The following is a 17,913-nucleotide window of genomic DNA, read 5'->3' as shown; positions in this document are numbered from 1 at the left end:
TTGCAGCCGCGGTTCGAACAAGATGCCCTCATCGTCCAGTGTGTCGAAGCGTGTCCGCAGTTCGAGTTGACCACCGCCTACAGCAGCGAGTGGGGTGTGACTGGGACTCGACAACATTGGGCAAATAGATTACAGTGAAGATTGCGGTATGAAGTTGAATCATATCATTATGTAAAAGTAAATACGTTTCATTGAGTTTAACAGAAAGTTATTTTTAATTTTTATGTAGATATGGTCGACAAGGAAAGAAATGACGATGTTTGTTTGTTATCATTTATTTTGGGATCCCTTAAAAACCTGTTCTGGCATGACAAGATGTTGAAGTCAATAAATTTGATTTCATAAGTTGGGTATATGTAGATAAGTATTTATGATATCCCATGTGACCTGCAGGTGTAGCTATAGGCGGTTGAGTGGGTGGGTAACAGCCTCATTAGTTTGAGGTGCATCTTGTAGACAGCAGCCACCGGTCAAACCTCGGGTCAAGAAGACACAAGTATGTTAATTATGGGGACAGTTGAATATCCTATTTCATGCAAGTGCACAGTATCTGACCGAACTATTTGACCATCTAGATCTTTCGATGTTATTACCTTTTCTTGAGACTCTGTCCCTGGCTATCACCCGCTCTCTGACTGTCACTCTCCTCAACCTGCGGACAGTTGCTGTGCTCCACTTTTTGAGTTCGGATCACTTTCTCTCCCTTCTGCTTTCTGGTCTTGACTTTCTTCTTCTTCTTCTTCCCATCGCTTTCCTGTTGAGTTGAAGGATACAACTGTGATGGCGTGTCTAGCACATCCATTTCAAGTTGCAATGGTCATAATTAGACACATCCATACCTCTCGGGCTTCATCTGGTCCCTCCGCGAGCAGCTTCCTGGTGTTAGAGCTCACAGTGATGATGGCGTTAGGGCGGGGAGGGCGGGGAGGGCGGAGCTTCACAGCGGGTGGAGTCTCAGATTGGGACGGCGTCCCAGGGATGTCGTTTATGGTGAAGGGGGCCACAAAGGTGGGGGGAATCGGACACTGCCGGACGTTCTCTACGGGAACGAGGGCCACAGGAGGAGCCGGAGGTTGTGATCTGGTGACATTGTTATCGGTGAAGGGCACCACCAGAGTGGGAGGAGCCAGGGACCCTGAGACCTTGTGCCAGAAGGAGGGGACCACAGGAGAGGGCTCTGGCACGGTCAGATGCGATTGGGGCATCGAGGTCACAAGAGGAGAGAGGCCACTCTTAGAGGACCAGGATTCATAAACCCTCCCTGGCGTCTGTGGACGATGACAAAAAGAAACGTATCAGCACGTTCGCTGATCATCTTCTTTGATCTGCATGTTTGATGTGTATCATGTTTGTATTTTCGTGTTGTTTCGCATTTTATCCATATGTTTTAATGCTGTAAGGTGTCCTTGAGTGCCTTGGAAGGCGCCTATAAGTAAAAGTTGTTATTGTCATTTTATTATTATGACCTCATTTTTCTTGACATGATCAACATATGTTGCAGTAATGACCCCCAGCTGTCTGTGATGATCACTTACAAAGCTCTGGGTCGAGGGCTTCCTCTCTGCCTTAGAGTACCGGTTACTGTGCAGGGTGCTCAGCAACTCTTGCAAGCTCTCCATCATCTGCTCACTGCAGGTCCTGCAATCCTTGGACAGCCTGTCTACGTCGCTGTCCCACTTCTCCTGCTCCTCCACGTGAAGGTCGGCGTTGCTGCCGTTCCTCTGCGCCATAAGCAGGAGCGCTTTCACCTCTGGGCCGGATCGTTCTAACTCTTCATAATCCTCCCTCTCTTTCCTTCTCCCCATCAACTTGATTCTCAACCTTCTCAGGCACCCTCCTAGCCGGCTTCGTCTCTGGCTCTTAGCGTCCGGTCGGGACAGCTCTTTCAGGTGCTTCCTGGTGTCCAGGTCCTTGGAGATTCTCCCAAAGCTTGCTAGCAGCTCCTTCTCTAGGATGGCCAGGTTCCGTCGGACCATACTCTGGGTCTCCTCCCTGGCTCTGGTCCACTGGGCCTCCTGGTCCTGCTTCTCCCTCTCCCCGTGTAGGAAGGGGGGGTACACCTCAACCGGGACCCACGCCGTCTGCAAGGCACTCACGGACAGAGGCACAAGGCGGTGTCGCTGCAGCTTGTCTGGGTTGATAGCAGTCTGCACAGATGCAGGTGTCTTTTTCTCAGGTGTTTTTGTAAGCTCCGAAGAATCCTCGACAGAGTCACAAGTCCTTCCAGACTGTGGACAAAACCAAGAGAATTGACGTTCAATCGCGTTCACAGCGCTTTGCGGTTTCATAACGTGTAAACACGGTGGTGACCTAAGCGTCGTGCGCAAGGAACAGCAGATCTCTCACCTGAAAGTCTGCTTCATTGAAGGAGTGACAAGAGAGATTGTCACCCTGGTTTACATCCTTCATCTGCTGTTCTGTCTTTCCACTGGCTTTGGTACACTGAGTGAGAGGGAAGAAAGGCACAGTCTACTCTCCATGTACCTACAACTCCAGAGCATAGAAGATGCATCCGTACTGTTTTATCCTCTTCAGGCCGGAGTACGTTGTCTTCCTTCACTTTTAAGGCGTGGGGGGGGGCGTCCTTATCCTCGAATTCCTGCTGCGTCTTCCTTCCGCCATGACGGTGGTTGGGATCTTTACACTGAGTGTCAGACATGCCGCTGGTTAGATTCTGTCCATCGATAGTCAATAAAGTTGGATTATGGAAGGGTGCGTCTGTCTCACCCCAGATATACAGTCAGTGCGGGAGTAGATGGGGATGCAATCAGAGTCGATAGAATGAGTGGAGGCGGTGGCAGCTTCATCCGTCTTCTCTTTCAGGGGGTGTCTTTCATTCACACTATTACACTGAAGACATAACAGAGACCAAGGTCATCAAATGTATTCTTTTGATCAAGGTAGGATCTATACCAAAAGACGTGGTGTCAACCTCTTGCATCTATTCTATAACATGAAGTTATTGTGGCCCTGATATTGGTCTTGGAACCAACCTGACTCTGGGAATCTGGCTTGGCTGAGATGTAGGCTTTGTCACCAGACATGCCATTCTCAGAGTTCACTATAATGAGCTGGGAGTCAATGACGAAAACAGTTAGTTTTAAAAGCAGATCGGAACCAATTAGATCCATAATATATTGTGTGCCCTTGTGTCAAAAGCTTTTCTTGTTAGTCACACGAAAGGTTAAATGTTCGGCAATGTCACACCTAGTTTCCTGCCCGGAAAACCACTCCACATTCACTTACTGGACTTTCATGAGTCTTTGTGGTGGGCCTCAAGATGTCATCTGGGACTCTTTTTCCAAAGGGAACCTGTCAGCAAAACACCAGTTTTTATATAGAGGTGTAAGCTTGTAGCAAATTCAATGTGTTTGCTGCTGTTTAAGTTAATGTCACTAACAGGCGTTAGTCTGTCTTTTGCAGTCGGCTTCCTTTGGAAATCTGGATTTCTTTGCAAAGGGATCAACTGAAAGAACAATAGGTTACATAAAAATAAATCATACATTTTGAGAAACAGATTAAATATACGCACACAATGTGAATGATGTTAATGTTAATATCTGGTATTAGCATTACTCACATGAAAAGGACGCCTTCTTAACGATTCTTTTCTCTTCTCGGAGTCCATATCCAAATTACGATTTCCACCACTAAACAGAACCATAGTTTCGGTAAAGAAATACTTTCATGGTCAGGGTAAGTATAATCCACTCACACCTACCACTTTCTGTCCAAATGTTCTTCAAATAAATAATGTCATGTTTTTTTCATAACAGTTTTTAAGTTACAACATTTTACTTTATAAAATACACTTAGAAACTGTAGAAGAAATTCATTATTGTAGGCTACCAACAAATCCAGATCACACGAGGAAATCCATTCGATAAACTGGTCTGAAATCAAATATTAGGCCGTCATTTTCTCAGTAACATGATCAGTAGATTCAAGAAATAAACTGAGGGTTTCGCTAATGCTAATGTTTTATTTTAGTCGATCTTACTGTATTACATCAGTGGAATACGGCATAATGCTTAAAAAGGATGCCCCTCAAACAATTGTGCATCTTTTTTTTGAATGTATACATGTGAAATTCTTTTTGATCGATGTTGAATATTTAATTAATACGTTGGAGTGGAATAAAAAATAATAATAAGAAAAATAAGATAGAGAAAATATGTTATTTTCTATTATGACAAAAAGGATATAGCTTAGACTGGAACCACCTTATTATAAAACAACTTTTTATATTAATTAGTTTTATATACACAAGCGTAAGTGGTCTGAAAGGTGCCCAATATTTTCCATTTCAAGGCTGACATAAGGATTTATTTTGAAACTTTAAAAGTACTTTCAAGCCGGAAATCTGTCAGAACTATGGACATTTACAAATAATTGAATTACTCCTCTTTATATCGACTCTTTGCCTATACCTCTCTGTTTGTATATTACTTGTTGTTTTTTGTAATTCTTTGCAGAACTCTAGCAGCTTTCTATGAAGCGATTGTGTTCTTATTTATGTAGCGTTTGAAAATGTTAATAAGCTGCGCTTCTTGTCTATGAGGGCATAATCAGGGGCGAATGTTTGTTTTCATTGTGGACAATTAAAACTTTGTTACTGAGGATGCGGCAGTTAAATTCAATGTTCATTATAAAGTGGGGGGGGGGGCGGACGGACAGATTTGCCGTTTCCAAAAAGTGTATGAAACCTCCGCCCACATAATTCACAACCCATGGGACAGGAGCCTACTATACACGCAGACATACGGGGAGAGGGGAGCACTGTTTATTATCTATCACGAGAGCCTAATTAAATCACGCGAATCTCTCTTTACAGACATTTTGTAACAACTCACTTCTAGAAAAGGATTCGACATCGTCTTTTGTGTAGGTCAAATTGAGCTAGTTTGTATTCCTTTCTCTAGAGAGTGTGCAGTGGATCACATTTGTAAACTCAGCTAGTCGAAACAGTTTACGCCGTTTCAGCGGTGTTGGGGTTTTCAACCAACCAATCAACCCACAGTTGATTGGTAAATAACATCACACGTTAAAGTTTTATCATATCACAGCACATCTATCGAATACTTTCAAATCTCTTCAGATTCATAGTGGCAAGAAGTAGGCATTTATTTGGGACATAACTTAAAGACAACTGTGCAAAGAATTCAGGTGGCATTTATTGAGTGTTTATTGACTTACTAGAGTAGGCCACAGGAGAAACAAAGAGTACGCACAGACAATGATGGCATCCTTCTGAACACCGGGTTTAAGACAAGTGCAATAAACATCTGTGTTGTCAATAATACCATCTTCCAATCATCTCTTTCTCTACTCTTACATGCTTTCATTTGGTCCTCCATACAAAGAGTTGTTGATGACTGCAACATTATTAGCATTGATGTCATGAGAGCGTAGGAGTTGCAGCTCGAATGGAGACAGGCGTGGCCCAGTAAGCAATTTTAATGACTGAGCTGGTGCTGGGGGTCTCACAGGAGGGGTAGGTGTAGGCTTGTTGTATCTCTCGGGGCAGCAGGGTTGTGGAGCCGAAAGGTCAGCATGTCTCCGGTCTCAGCTGTTCTGCTGTTCTTTGTGCACGACGATTCCTTTGGAGATTAAGTCAGGAATCTCCACAGCCAACCAGGGACCCAGCTAAAAAAAAAAAATGTGCTTAGTCACTCTAAAACCTGGGTCTCATGATTCACAATAGTAATTCATCAGTTCGGATATTAAGAGATATTTATAGTGGGAAGACTACCAGGAACAAGCTATAGTTTGGCCCAGGTATAAATGTTGACATTATCCAATGCACTCGCATGTCTGCGCACACACACACACACACACCAGCATCTAACTCATGCAGCACCTACCCCCAGGGCCATCAGATGAGCCAGCCCGAATTTTGGTACGTTCCTCGCCCACAAGGGCTTGAAGTGGTCAGTCAGACAGATCTTTCCACCCCTGCAATAAGGACATATGTCAGAAATCATGTGAATGTGTGAATGTGTGAGCCACCAACATGTGTTTGAGCGCCTGTGTGTCTCACCTGTACATTTTAGCTGTTTTGCCATCCAGCTCTGGGATAGCCACCTCAGGGGCAGTGGTGGGATATGTCACAGGGATCTAACCAATAGGAGGGCTGATTAATGACCTTTAAGATGTCTATCCTTTGCTTATGTTGCAAATACACTATGCATTTGATATTTGATGATGATAATTGGTATCACTCTGAATAAACACTCACATCAAACTCTACGTCAAATTCATACTTCATCAGGTCGTGGATGTACCAGCACTTTCCAAACCACCTGAGCACAACAATGGTGAAAAAAACACAATACAACACCAATAGGTGAACAGCTCACTGCCTCAACATCATACAGTTGCCATGTGATGATCTGTATTTTGCACTTAACAGATGTGGTGTGTGTGTGGGTGCCAGACCTTGTTCCCTCTTTGTTGGACTCCAAGCGGAACCAGTCATTGTCAGCTACCTTGTTGTTTTCCACATACTGGAAAGAACAAGAGCAAAACAACACCACAACTACTCAAAACAGGTTTTAATTATTAAACATACTTTTCCCACATCAAATACGCCTAATGCCTCAAATGTGGTGACATTATTGTAGTGCATGCAGACAGTCCGATTGGGAGCCACGTTAATACTATACGGCTACCAAAATGCAAAGTGCCAATAACTTGACACGACAATGACAGCTGGATCCAAAGCATCTGCCTGTCATAATTGTACTAAACGTAGATGACAGATCAGTCGAGGAAAACTTGTTCGTTCTTACTAATTTGACCAGCTGTTGACAGTGACACGTACGAGTTAGATAGCTCGCTAGCTGGGTGAGCTAGCTTGTCATCCCAACACCAGTGCTATTCTCGCTTGCAGCACGCAACAAAGTCCAAACAGTTGTCCCAGTCTCACCTTGATCAGTGCGAGGTACTCCTCTCTGAGCCGCTGTACCCACAGCTCCTTGTCTCGTGGACCGGAGTTGGTTTTCAAAAGTGGAATGTCAGACACTGCTTTTCTCGTTGCATCGTCTGCCATGTTGAACGGGATCAAAATCATCTCTGACGTCACCACGTTAGGGAAACAGAAGACAAATGATTCGATACATTTGAAATTAAAGGAAAATAAATGTAAGAATTTAAAGAAAATGTGTGTATTTATTAAAACCAACTCTTTATTTGCCTTCTTTGCATGTTTATGTGACAAATACCGAGAACAAATATTGTTTTAGAACAGGAACCAAAGCACGACGTTTACGTTTCACGCGGGATCTGTGTGTAGGTGACACTCTACATCTGGCAGAGGTTTTCCGTATCAGCTGATCACAGCATCTCTGTCTGACCTGGTCTGTTTCTTAGAATCGTTTGACTAGCTACAATAATATTTCATACTATTAACAATATTTCAGCGTCTTTGAATTTTGTGGATCACTCAATAGCAGTGGAAGTAAGTATTAGGATGACAGCTCCGAAAATGTAGCTCTTAATGTTTCTTGCTAGCCAGCTAAGGTCATAGCTACAGTACTGTGCTGCCTGTTAAGCAGCCACGGCTGCTGTTTTATAACAAATGACTATCATTCCATTCATTAGCTAGAGTCAATTTATGTGTGGCTGGGTAGGTGGTTTACTGTTTGACCATGTTGGCACAGGCTGAAAGACATTAGGGTGAGAAAATGCATAACTGACACTTGTAAGTGTTTTGAGTGTGTGTGTGTCTATGTCTTGCGTGCAGGAGTTGTGGTGCCCTCATGGGCAGTGTTCTGGCCTTGTCTTCTGGTCCGGGCCGTCAGAACTGGCCTTTCTCCACGGACAGTCCACCTTCTCGCTGGGACACACCGCCTGCCCACTGGGACACCCCTCCTCGCTGGGAGCGGAGAGACGGTCGCCTTCCCAACCCAGGGAGCTTCCACGCTCTGCACAGGAGCTGCAAGGGTAACGCCACAACTTCTGCTAAAGATCTCCAGCTCTCGGCTGAGAAGGTCCTAGATGTCTCATGTCCCTCCTTTTTTTCCTCTCCTCCTCAGATGTGTTTCCTCAGCAGATTGAAGGTGTCAAGATGATCGTCAACAAGACGCTGAGCAGCTTCTTTAAGGTTGACTTTGACTTGTCGTCCCTTTTCTCTCCCCCTCTCTCCCCCCTCTCTCTCCCCCTCTCTCCCCCCCCCCCCCCTCTCTCTCTCTCTCTCTCTGTCTCTCTCTCTCTCTCGCACACCTGTACAGCCCCGCCGGCAAGCATTCTGTGAAACTTGAAGCTATATAGCATGCCTGGTGTTTTTTATTTCTTTGTATGACGTGTGGGTGTTTGTGGGGGTTGCTTCTCAGGTCAGCCACACGCTTCACCTCAGCGCCGTGAGTCCCTCGCAGTATCGTTTCCACGTGGAGCACCTACAGTCCGACGACCATGGCAAAGACACGGTCAGATACTGCCCTTGGTTGTGCTTAATACTGCATGTGTGAATGTGGAAAAGTAGAACATAAATCATGATGAAAAAGAAACTACAACATCAAAGTCCTGGTTTGCATGTGTGTTTGCATGCGTGTTTGCATTGTCATTGATCCACACTAAACCAATTGTGAGTCTTTGATTGTATCTTTCATTTAGACTTTTGGCTGCACTGTAGCGCTTTGCATGCAGGAAAGGTGCATTACAAATAAAATATATTATTATAATTATTTCTGTCACTGTGCCCTGACTGTATGTGTCCTTTACCAGGACTCCCCAGTGTTGATTGGGGAGATGGACTCCTCAGGCAGTCTAAATGCTCATTCGCTGCTGCATCTCAGTGAGCGCATCAGGACTAAGGCAGTGTTCCAGGTGAGAGTTCCAGTTACACCGTGTGACAGCGATGGCTGTGTTTGAATAAGAGCTTCAAAATGCACCCTTCACCGACTGTCTGACACATTTGCATATTCCACTGTATAAAATAGAAATTCCTGCCCTAACGGATCCGTTCTTATCACAGAAGGATGAAAGCTTTCTGCTAGGACTTGGCCAGGCCAATGCTTTTCTTCTGCTGTGTCTATAAATAGCTCACACTATGTTTGTCCTCCTCCCACTGTGCTCCATTGCCCTCTGCAGGCTAAGATGTGAAACTGCCTACCTAAAAGCTAGAGAAGGAAACTGTGGATACTCTTATAATGTTGTACTGATGTGAAGGAAAAATGATATCATTTGTATTTTCTTTGGCTTGAATTGTTAATAGAGTAGAGAATAAGTTGCCAAAGTGGTTCATAATATAGGGACAAATTGTGGTTAAATTACAAATAGTGATCATCTCTCTCTCTCTCTCTCTCTCTCTCTCTCTCTCTCTCTCTCTCTCTCTCTCTCTCTCTCTCTCTCTCTGTCTCTTTCTCAGACACAGCAGGCTCAGTTTGTGACATGGCAGTTTGAGACAGAGTACAGAGGAAGTGACTTCACCGCGGCTGTGACCATGGCCAACCCAGACATTCTACGAGAGTCAGGTAATCAGAGCCAAACAGGCGTGCAGCATGCCAACCGGGCACGCAAACCAGCAAGCCAACAAACAGTGTTGACAGCTCGCTTCAGTGCTGTTTCACCCTTCCTTTTTCACCTGTCTAATGTAGTCAATTGTGTGTGTGTGCTGTGTGTGTGCGTGCCTGTGGAGCAGTGATTCTGGTAGCTCACTTTCTCCAGAGTGTATCGTCTGGCCTGGTGTTGGGGGGAGAGCTGGTGTACCATCGTGGACGAGCAGAGGAAGGGGGCATACTCACACTCGCCGGCCAGTACTCAGGTTTGTTTTATTGTGTGCAAACGTATGTGTTTGAGGGAGGCATGTTATGATAGGCAGTAGGCACTTGACTATTCACCTGGTCTATCGTCTGACCTGGGGATCCAGTGCCTTTTTATCCTAATCGTCTGGTCTGGTCTGGTCTATGTCAATGTCAGGACCAAACTGGGTAGCCACACTGAATGCTGGGAAAGGAGGAGCTCATGCCAGCTATTACCACCGAGCTAACAAACAGGTAAATAAACTCACACACGCACTCACTCAGATGAAGCTTGGGTTTTGGGCCATCGGTGCAACATTCGTGTGTGTGTGTGTGTGCTTCAGATCCAAGTCGGGGTGGAGTTCGAGGCCAGTACTAGGACACAGGAAACGACTGCCTCCTTCGGGTACCAGTTGGATCTGCCTGAGGCCAACATGGTCTTCAGAGGTGAAACTCAATTTCACTGGGAACATTTCACACTGTCTGTGTATCCAGGGTGTGGCTCACACTCACACACCAGGTATTTTGTATTTACGATGATTGCGTGTGTGTGTGTCTGTAGGCATGGTGAACAGCAGGTGTATAATAGGAGGAGTGTTAGAGAAGCGTCTCTCTCCACTCCCAGCCACCCTCCTCATGGGCGCCTTCGTTAATCACCGTGGTGACAAGCTCCAGGTTGGTCTGGGCATCAATGTGGGATAGACTTCACTCCTATCAAGACTACATCTCCCAGAAGTCACTGGGGGAACCCCCCTCCCTCACAGGCCACTGGACCCACGTCAAAGGCCTCCTGGATAATGGAGTTCCTGTCTCAGAGACCTTCTTCGAAGCAACCACAGGCTTGCATATCACTACTTCTGGACACTGAAACCTCATAAACTTGACAAAATGAGGAAATGTAGATCCCCCTGACCCCGTCACCAGACCCTAACCCTAACCCTAACCCCACCCACCAGGCTAACAAAGACGAGCCAAACAGGAAGTTGAAAACAAGTCTAGCACTTGGGAGTCTCCCTCTTCTCACTGTGGCGTACACAGAGCAACTGGTGAGGGGGTCATGCATACAAAAGACATTTAGATTCCTCGTCTCTCAGTTAGAGTAGACATTAGGTCAACTTTGTAGGTGTAGCGATATGCAGCGGTATGTGTGTGTGTGTGTTTATGTGTGTGTGTGTGTGTGCTTGTGTATTCAGGTCAGTTGACTGGAACTGGAACTGCACTTGACTAAGACAAGGTGCTGCTCCAGCCATACCCACTGCGACCCTCCCCTGGGCCGAGGGGGGGGGGGAATGGCCATAACCATGTCACCATGAACTGTACGTGCAGTATATAGCTGCAAACGTACAGACACTTAACACAGGGAACTGTATGCAATCTGCACACACTCACATACCCTGCCTCTGGCAGCCTCAACACTTTGGCAGACAGATGAAATGTAACTCATTTACTGACGTCATTTATCCATATTTGTCTTTGTCTATTGAAGAAATCGTCTTCTAGGTGTGTGTGGGTGAGAGAGAGAGAGAGGGAGGGAGAGAAAGAGAGAGCACGTGCATTAGCTAGTGTCTGTCATCTCTTTGTTCTAATTGAATACATTATTTATTATTACTATTTTGCATTGTTTTGAGTGTTTTCGTTATAAATCATAAACGTCTGAAGTTGTTCACTGACGTACAGTGCCGTGAAAATGTACCCCCCCCCCCCCCCCCCCCCGCTAAACGTTCTACTTTATTGCACATTACTGACGTAGAGAATATAGCATTCAAATTCAAGTGGGATGCAAAGAAAGCCTAAAGGAACAAAAATGACTTTGAAGTTCTGTGTTTCATTTGTCTCGAGTGCAAGGCCATCCAACATCAATCGGCAGGTAGGAAAAAGGGACTGCCCTCGTTATTCACCACGACAGTGATATATACCTACAGGAATGCTCTTCGGCAGCTGTGGAATGATTGCATTCCGGTTCGTCCGGCTACTGTTTTCACAGAACTATAGTTTTGAGTCGTGGGATCGTCAATTATTACAGGTAGTGGAGCTCAGACCAGATAGGTAAAGCCGTTTCCTCCTTCCCCTATTCTTTGTGTTCGTGTAAGCAGGTTTGTCTTGTAAATCCTCATTGAGGCCACACATCTGAGTGTTTCTCTCAGGGCACGCCCCTTCTCTATCTGTACACTCAGTCGGGTTTGAAATTAGAAGTAGGATCAGATCAATGATGTGGACAGAAAGGCAGAGCCACCAGCTCTTAGACGTACCCAATAATGTCAGACAGAGTGCATCGTTTTGAAGGTGCAGTTCGTGACCAATGAGAAGGTTCTCGTCTTCCCATGGGAAAACATCCTGACCGGCGAATGCTCGGTGAGTCGCATCATTCGTCATCATGTGTCATATTTAATCACCTGTGGGGCTATTCAAGAGAAGGCAATTTATGAACTTGATGTTCTTTGCACCAGGTTAATTGACTGTTTGGATCAAGAGCTCTTTATTTCAGGGGAGTCAGGTGGCTGAGCGGTTAGGGAATCGGGCTTGTAATCTGAAGGTTGCCAGTTCAATTCCCGGCCGTGCCAAATGACGTTGTGTCCTTGGGCAAGGCACTTCTCCCTACTTGCCTCGGGGGGAATGTCCCTGTACTTACTGTAAGTCGCTCTGGATAAGAGCGTCTGCTAAATGACTAAATGTAAATGTAATGTATTTGGGGGTGGGGTTAGGAGGAAAGGGTCATATCTGGACAAGTCTGTCGGAGGGAAGCCGATTCTTAGTTATTCTACCCAGCCTCAAGTGACACAGTACAGCAGCACATATCATGATCTATTTTTTTTCTTCCATATTTCCTTAGATATGTCTGACAGCCCTGGGATAGATTGTTATGATTCGGCTGTTAGGGTTTCTGCAAGAATAGGCTCTGGTTAAGGGCTAAATGAAAGGATGGACAAACTAGAGAAAATCTATTTTACCCTCTATACTGTGAAATTGTTCCCTGGCCAATCATGCTCGAACCCTCTTTTTGTGTTACACAGGTGCCATACAGGAGCCTCCTGTGAACACAGGCATGAGCAATTCAACACTGCTCAACAGGCATTAGTAATCAAACAATGCTCATCTCCCACTTGACCCTCATCCCAAGGCTAAACCAACAAGTGTTTTTGTATTTATGTGTGAGTGTGTGTGTGTGCATGCCAGATGCACTCTCCCCTCCTCAGAGCATAAATGTGGAATTCCTTGACTTCACTGGTCGTGTGCGCTGGTTGCCGGGCCCAGGTAACCCTAGCGACACAAACTACACTGCCCAGCTCAAAGCGGTTGAGTAAGTTCCAGTTTTATATTCTAATATTTATTTGCAAATACGACAAACAACAGCTCATATGGTACAGCTGACAGAAGACAAAGAACCCGAGAAATAATATAGTGAAACTAGAGAGGGTACAATTTCTGGGGAAATTGTAGGGTGTGCTTGCTTGCGTCGGTTGCACAGGGGTCCGTTTTTTAATGACATTTTTACAACTGATATTTCTGTATATTTTATATAAAAATGCATAGGGCCTACTTATTATTTATAAATATTACATAGATTTTAAAGCATCTTTTATTTTGCTGCTCATTTACAACTCAAAATACGAGTTAAGTGTAGAATGAAATATGATGTCTTCTCATTTCCCCTGCAAGAGGCAGCCTCATAGCTGAATCAACGAATACATTTGGCAGACCGGTGAAAAAATTGACCTAATCTCTATGACTTAAACGTCCTTTTAAGTTTTCCCTTCTCGTGATATTTTCAGGCATTTAGCCTACTCATATTGCATTCATTCATTAATAAAGAACCCCCTTTGAAGATTATTCTACGACGTTACCGGCAGTAGAAGATGGAATCGCGATTCAAACATTACCATCTGCTAACTGAAAAAATGCCCCCAAAAACGTAAATAAGCTTGACATTTATTTAGTGGAAAATCGCTCATTCATAAAAAGCTCACTGGTACAATGCCTGGGGGAGAAGCTCACTGGTACAATTGCCTCGGGGAGAATGTCCCTGTACTTACTGTAAGTCGCTCTGGATAAGAGCGTCTGCTAAATGACAAAAAATGTAAAATGTTAAATATCAGTAAATTAAATAAATATGGCATAAAGAATCCGGTTACAATCTCACAATCAGGCTACTAGTTAGTTAGTTAGTCAGGTGGATCATAAAGTTATCCCAAATCCCCATAGTCCCAGGCTCTTTGCCCCTTATCCAGCATAACCTCATATGATGCTGTCTCACTCATGAGGAGTTTCCCCTCCTGCATTGGTGGGTTCATGGGTGATTTCCAGTGTCTCAATAGAACTCTGGCAAGAGAGGCTATCCCAACCATCAGGACTGAATATGAGCTTTTTGTTAGGGTTGGCATATCTGTGTTATCTCCCAAAAGGCAAAGTCTTTGAGATATTGGCATGGTTACTCCTGCCCATGTCCCTAGGAATTCTAGTATGTTATGCCAAAATGGTTTGACCATAGAGCATTCCCAAATGAGACGCAAACAGGTGCCCCTTGTAAATGTTTTTCATTTCCAAAATGTGTTGGCACTTATTAGTCCTATTTTAAAAAGCCTATTTGGTGTCCAGTAGGACCGGTGCAATATTATGTACTGAATAAATTTCCCCTTAGCTTCCTTGATATATTTACCATGATTAGCCATAATCTGTTTCCATGTATCCATGTCAACTGCACAACCAAGGTCTTTCTGCCAAATATTCTCAAATTGTCACATATGCTACTAGTTGAATAAATTGAGTGTTTGTAAAATGTTGACGCCTTACGGTTAAGCGGGTTGTCAAGATAGTCCACAATTGGGTTACCCACTTCACCTGATTGAAACTTTTTCATCACACTGTCTGATTTGAAAGTATTTCCAAACGTCTCCTTTCTCTTCCAATTTGTACTTATGGACTAATTCAGTGAATTACATAAATATATCATTTTTATAAAGGTCGCTAACTGTATTTATTCCATTGTCTAGCCACCGTGTCCAAAACACTTTCTGCTTCCCTATTCGTACTTCTGTATGGAGCCAAAGTGAGGCATAAGGCTGTTTGTCAAGCAAGAGTTTGTGCATTTTATGAACCTTTGCCCAGACCTCACACGAGTGCTTAACAATTGAGTTCCAGTTCTACTGATTAGTCACATTGCAGACAATTCATGACATCGTCTCTGTGTGGTTTGACCTTTCTGTGCTTGACCTGTCGAGTCCCAGATTGTGGGCTCAAGGGTTGTGAAAAGGGATCGCTCACAGAGCAATATGTGGTAGCATGAGAGAGTGACAGACAGACAGACAGGCAGACAGACAGACGGTGAGAGAAAGAGAGAAAGATGGTGAGAGAAAGAGAGACAGAGTGGACAGTTACATCTCATGCTCCTGTGCAGATTGGAAAAGGTTTGGCGTGACCTGAGAGGGTGCAATCATACCGTCGCCACCGAGTGTTCTCTGGACATCCCGCTCACATCAAACCTCCACACTCACTACCTTGTCCGAGTTAGAGCCGAGAGATGGGGGGAAACGTCGCACTGGAAGAATCTGGACCGAACTGTCCAGCCCTACGGAGACAGTGAGTAGCTTTCACCTATATTGATAATCAAGTCAGTCATTTGCTCGGCCTACAGAATACCACCTTATTTTGTGTGTGTGTGTCTGTGTGTGTGCACGTCTGCTAATCCAGGTCTGCTCAGTGCTCCCACTATGGATGTAATGGTGGAGAATCAGAGTGTGCATGTGTCTCTGAACCACCGACAGACTGTTCTCCCCAGCCTTACGTACATCCTCACACTACGTGATGGGTCGGGAGGCCACATTACCACAGTAAGGCCAAACGCTCACCCACACGCGCTCACCCACACGCGCTCACCCACACGCGCTCACCCACACGTGCACACCCACACACGCTCACCCACACGCGCACACCCACACACGCTCACCCACACGCGCACACCCACACACGCTCACCCACACGCGCTCACCCACACACGCACACACGCTCACCCGCACGTCAGCAGCAAGCCTAAATGGTTCGTTTTCTTCCGATTTCAGGTGGAGACCTCGTCACATCGAGAGTTCCCCAAACTCCCTCCTAACCACTCCTACTGCCTCTCGGCCTCAGCGAAACACCAGTTACTTCACCACAAGACCGCGGAGAGATGCTTCGCCGTGCCACCACGCCAAGGTAGCCAGGCAGTCTGGGAACGACATATCCCGTTAGCGGACACGTTTCCTCACTTGCCGTTTCATGGTGAAAGCTTGTGTCCGGGCTTTCTCTGGCCAGTGCTGTGTGTGTCTGATCTGTGTGGATGTTTTCCCAGACTTTGGGAAGTACGTGGTCGTGGCTGTGGGACTGTTTGGGCTGCTCGTTGCGCTGATTGGACTGATCGCAGTCACATGGAGCTGCCAGGAGAATGAAGACCACACCCCCATCATACGGGTACTGACCTCTGACCCATAAGCCTATTGTCATCCATCACATGAACGAAATCATCCCATCTCTTGCTATCTCTTTGTCTTCGACTATAGCATATCAGGGAGTCCTCCACGCAGTGCTTGCTAATCCCAGAGAATGTGCATTGTGAGCGCCAACATTGGAGGAGACAGCTGGATGAGGAGGTGGACATCTACATATTCAGATTAGGCGTAGCCGGGGCAGACCCAGGTCCCTGGTTGATCCCTGGCAACCAGGGTACCAACCAGGGTACCAACCAGGGTACCAACCAGGGGTCAGGACCTCCCTCCATATCCGTCAACCCAGGCTGCCTCTCTGACTACACCTCCGTCTTGGATGACCTGGAGTGTGACCTCGATTCAGACACGCTGACACCTGAGGGATCTGCAGGCCCAACGGAAGACACCCAGCCCCCACAGGGCCTAGACACGGAGGCGGAGAGCGACCAGGGGAGAGTAACTGACACCGGAGTGACCGACTCAGACAGGACAACAGGTCATGGAGTAACAATCCAGTGGGGAGAGATAGACAGCAGGGTCACAGATGGAGGTGCAAGCTTGGACAGCGAGGGAGGCTGGGACGGGGCTGTGCAGGACATGGCCCCAGGTCCCTCTCCTGTCCCCTGGGAGGCGGAGTTAGAGATGGAGGCGGAGTCTTTGGTGGTGGTCCGCTCGGAGTACGAGTCGCACTGGATGCCTTGATCCCCCCCTCTCCCGTGGTGTCCAGTAATCTTGAGACCTAAACCTGGCTCATTACTCTTTTTTGGGGGATTGTTTTGTTCATAATATGTGGTCCATACAGGGATGCCACACACTGGTCAGGGGTCAGGATTAATAATGATCTAATCATGTATTTTTTATTTGATTTAGGCTTAATGTTTTTCATCGTTTCGTGACCTCCTCCCTTACTAAAAAGAAGTATATTAAAGTATACTAAAGTATGGATAGTAAACTGAAACCGCAAACTGAAAGTATGATTTTGTCGCGAACAGTTATTAGCAATGCTAACGTCTCCTGTATCTAGCATAGGTAGAATGTGTGATGATTTAGTTTATTGCCAATGGGGCGGACGTTATTTCATTTTCCTAACTGTGTTTCATTCGACTAAATAATCTGTGTTGTCATGTAAATCTACAATTCACGATGCCTGTCTGTCTATGTTGCGTCTTTCCACCGCAGCTTCGCTCGTTGTAAACCAACCAATCAGCACACAGCTCATCTAAATATTCATGAGCATGCCATAAAGGGCGAAAACCTCTCGTTTCATTCTAGGGCTATTTCACAGGGTTGCATTAGGGCGCATAGAACAGCACCCGGGCCATTTTCATCCCAACCAATGTTACATAGCCTACCCTATTCGTAGACCTTAAGGAACTGTGTGACATACCCTGTAAAATCAGTATATGACCCCTAATGAATACAATGTCCAATTATTCAGATCAAAGGGCATTGTTTTGGTTGTTCGGCCCACTTAAAAACCCTTACAGTACATGCTCAGGTTGGATCAGGATATTGCGTAGCCATTGATGGATAAGCTTTCAATGTGTGAAACCGTGTAGTATGAAGGTGCAGTATGTAGGATATTTTATTGGACTGTACATGGTACTTTTTATGTATGCTATTAAAAATGGCTGCTTCGTTTTTGGTCTGTTTTTTCTCTTTATTGTATAGTTCTAGTATTCCTGACTTAGGAAGCTCACATGCAGTTGTAAGAAGCA

At 45.4% G+C, this 17,913-nt stretch overlaps 3 protein-coding genes and 1 long non-coding RNA gene across 5 annotated transcripts; 2 read left to right on the top strand and 2 right to left on the bottom strand.

Annotated features, from left to right (window-relative positions):
• Positions 1-267: 267 nt before the first annotated feature.
• On the bottom strand, positions 268-887 carry LOC136963614 (uncharacterized). The gene is made up of 3 exons (XR_010878999.1): positions 840-887; positions 594-754; positions 268-476 (listed from the first exon to the last, which is right to left on the bottom strand). It is a non-coding gene; the product is annotated as an uncharacterized lncRNA (long non-coding RNA).
• A 4,274-nt stretch (positions 888-5,161) lies between these two features.
• On the bottom strand, positions 5,162-7,058 carry ufc1 (ubiquitin-fold modifier conjugating enzyme 1). Its single transcript, XM_067257391.1, has 6 exons — positions 6,929-7,058; positions 6,439-6,506; positions 6,239-6,302; positions 6,041-6,117; positions 5,865-5,955; positions 5,162-5,646 (listed from the first exon to the last, which is right to left on the bottom strand). Exons 1-6 carry the CDS (start codon positions 7,049-7,051, stop codon positions 5,566-5,568), a joined length of 504 nt encoding a protein of 167 aa, XP_067113492.1. The 5' UTR covers positions 7,052-7,058; the 3' UTR covers positions 5,162-5,565.
• Positions 7,059-7,324: 266 nt separating this feature from the next.
• Positions 7,325-11,259, top strand: si:dkey-71l1.1 (uncharacterized protein LOC569883 homolog). The gene is made up of 10 exons (XM_067257407.1): positions 7,325-7,459; positions 7,745-7,944; positions 8,037-8,104; positions 8,334-8,426; positions 8,725-8,826; positions 9,368-9,473; positions 9,641-9,763; positions 9,919-9,995; positions 10,085-10,187; positions 10,303-11,259. Exons 2-10 carry the CDS (start codon positions 7,761-7,763, stop codon positions 10,440-10,442), a joined length of 996 nt encoding a protein of 331 aa, XP_067113508.1. The 5' UTR covers positions 7,325-7,459; positions 7,745-7,760; the 3' UTR covers positions 10,443-11,259.
• A 651-nt stretch (positions 11,260-11,910) lies between these two features.
• Positions 11,911-17,833, top strand: crfb12 (cytokine receptor family member B12). Of its 2 annotated transcripts, XM_067257508.1 has the most exons (7): positions 11,911-12,092; positions 12,752-13,038; positions 15,133-15,314; positions 15,426-15,565; positions 15,794-15,926; positions 16,063-16,181; positions 16,271-17,833. In XM_067257508.1, the coding sequence occupies exons 2-7, from the start codon at positions 12,827-12,829 to the stop codon at positions 16,895-16,897; spliced, it is 1,413 nt and encodes a 470-aa protein (XP_067113609.1). In that variant the 5' UTR covers positions 11,911-12,092; positions 12,752-12,826; the 3' UTR covers positions 16,898-17,833. The 2 variants fall into 2 exon arrangements, with proteins under 2 accessions (XP_067113609.1, XP_067113610.1); XM_067257509.1 differs by lacking the exons at positions 11,911-12,092; positions 12,752-13,038 and having other exon boundaries at positions 14,819-15,314.
• The last annotated feature ends 80 nt before the right edge of the window (positions 17,834-17,913 follow it).

This window comes from Osmerus mordax, chromosome 19, assembly GCF_038355195.1.
Source record: "Osmerus mordax isolate fOsmMor3 chromosome 19, fOsmMor3.pri, whole genome shotgun sequence".
NCBI classification, from domain to species: domain Eukaryota; kingdom Metazoa; phylum Chordata; class Actinopteri; order Osmeriformes; family Osmeridae; genus Osmerus; species Osmerus mordax.
Note: the sequence above shows the minus strand (reverse complement) of the source record. Positions and strands in the feature narration are given on the sequence as shown.

What these genes read in the sequence shown, in the direction of transcription:
- ufc1 (XM_067257391.1), bottom strand. Translation starts at nt 7,051, where the DNA reads ATGGCAGACGATGCAACGAGAAAAGCAGTGTCTGACATTCCACTTTTG. An exon ending in AATTTGACGTAGAGTTTGAT is followed by an intron (nt 6,118 to 6,238) that starts GTGAGTGTTTAT and finishes CCTATTGGTTAG; the next exon opens with ATCCCTGTGACATATCCCAC. An exon ending in CTCATCTGATGGCCCTGGGG is followed by an intron (nt 5,647 to 5,864) that starts GTAGGTGCTGCA and finishes TTTTTTTTTTAG; the next exon opens with CTGGGTCCCTGGTTGGCTGT.
- si:dkey-71l1.1 (XM_067257407.1), top strand. Translation starts at nt 7,761, where the DNA reads ATGGGCAGTGTTCTGGCCTTGTCTTCTGGTCCGGGCCGTCAGAACTGG. An exon ending in CGCTGAGCAGCTTCTTTAAG is followed by an intron (nt 8,105 to 8,333) that starts GTTGACTTTGAC and finishes GTTGCTTCTCAG; the next exon opens with GTCAGCCACACGCTTCACCT. An exon ending in GGACTAAGGCAGTGTTCCAG is followed by an intron (nt 8,827 to 9,367) that starts GTGAGAGTTCCA and finishes TCTCTTTCTCAG; the next exon opens with ACACAGCAGGCTCAGTTTGT.
- crfb12 (XM_067257508.1), top strand. Translation starts at nt 12,827, where the DNA reads ATGCTCATCTCCCACTTGACCCTCATCCCAAGGCTAAACCAACAAGTG. An exon ending in GCCCAGCTCAAAGCGGTTGA is followed by an intron (nt 13,039 to 15,132) that starts GTAAGTTCCAGT and finishes GCTCCTGTGCAG; the next exon opens with ATTGGAAAAGGTTTGGCGTG. An exon ending in CGGGAGGCCACATTACCACA is followed by an intron (nt 15,566 to 15,793) that starts GTAAGGCCAAAC and finishes TTCCGATTTCAG; the next exon opens with GTGGAGACCTCGTCACATCG.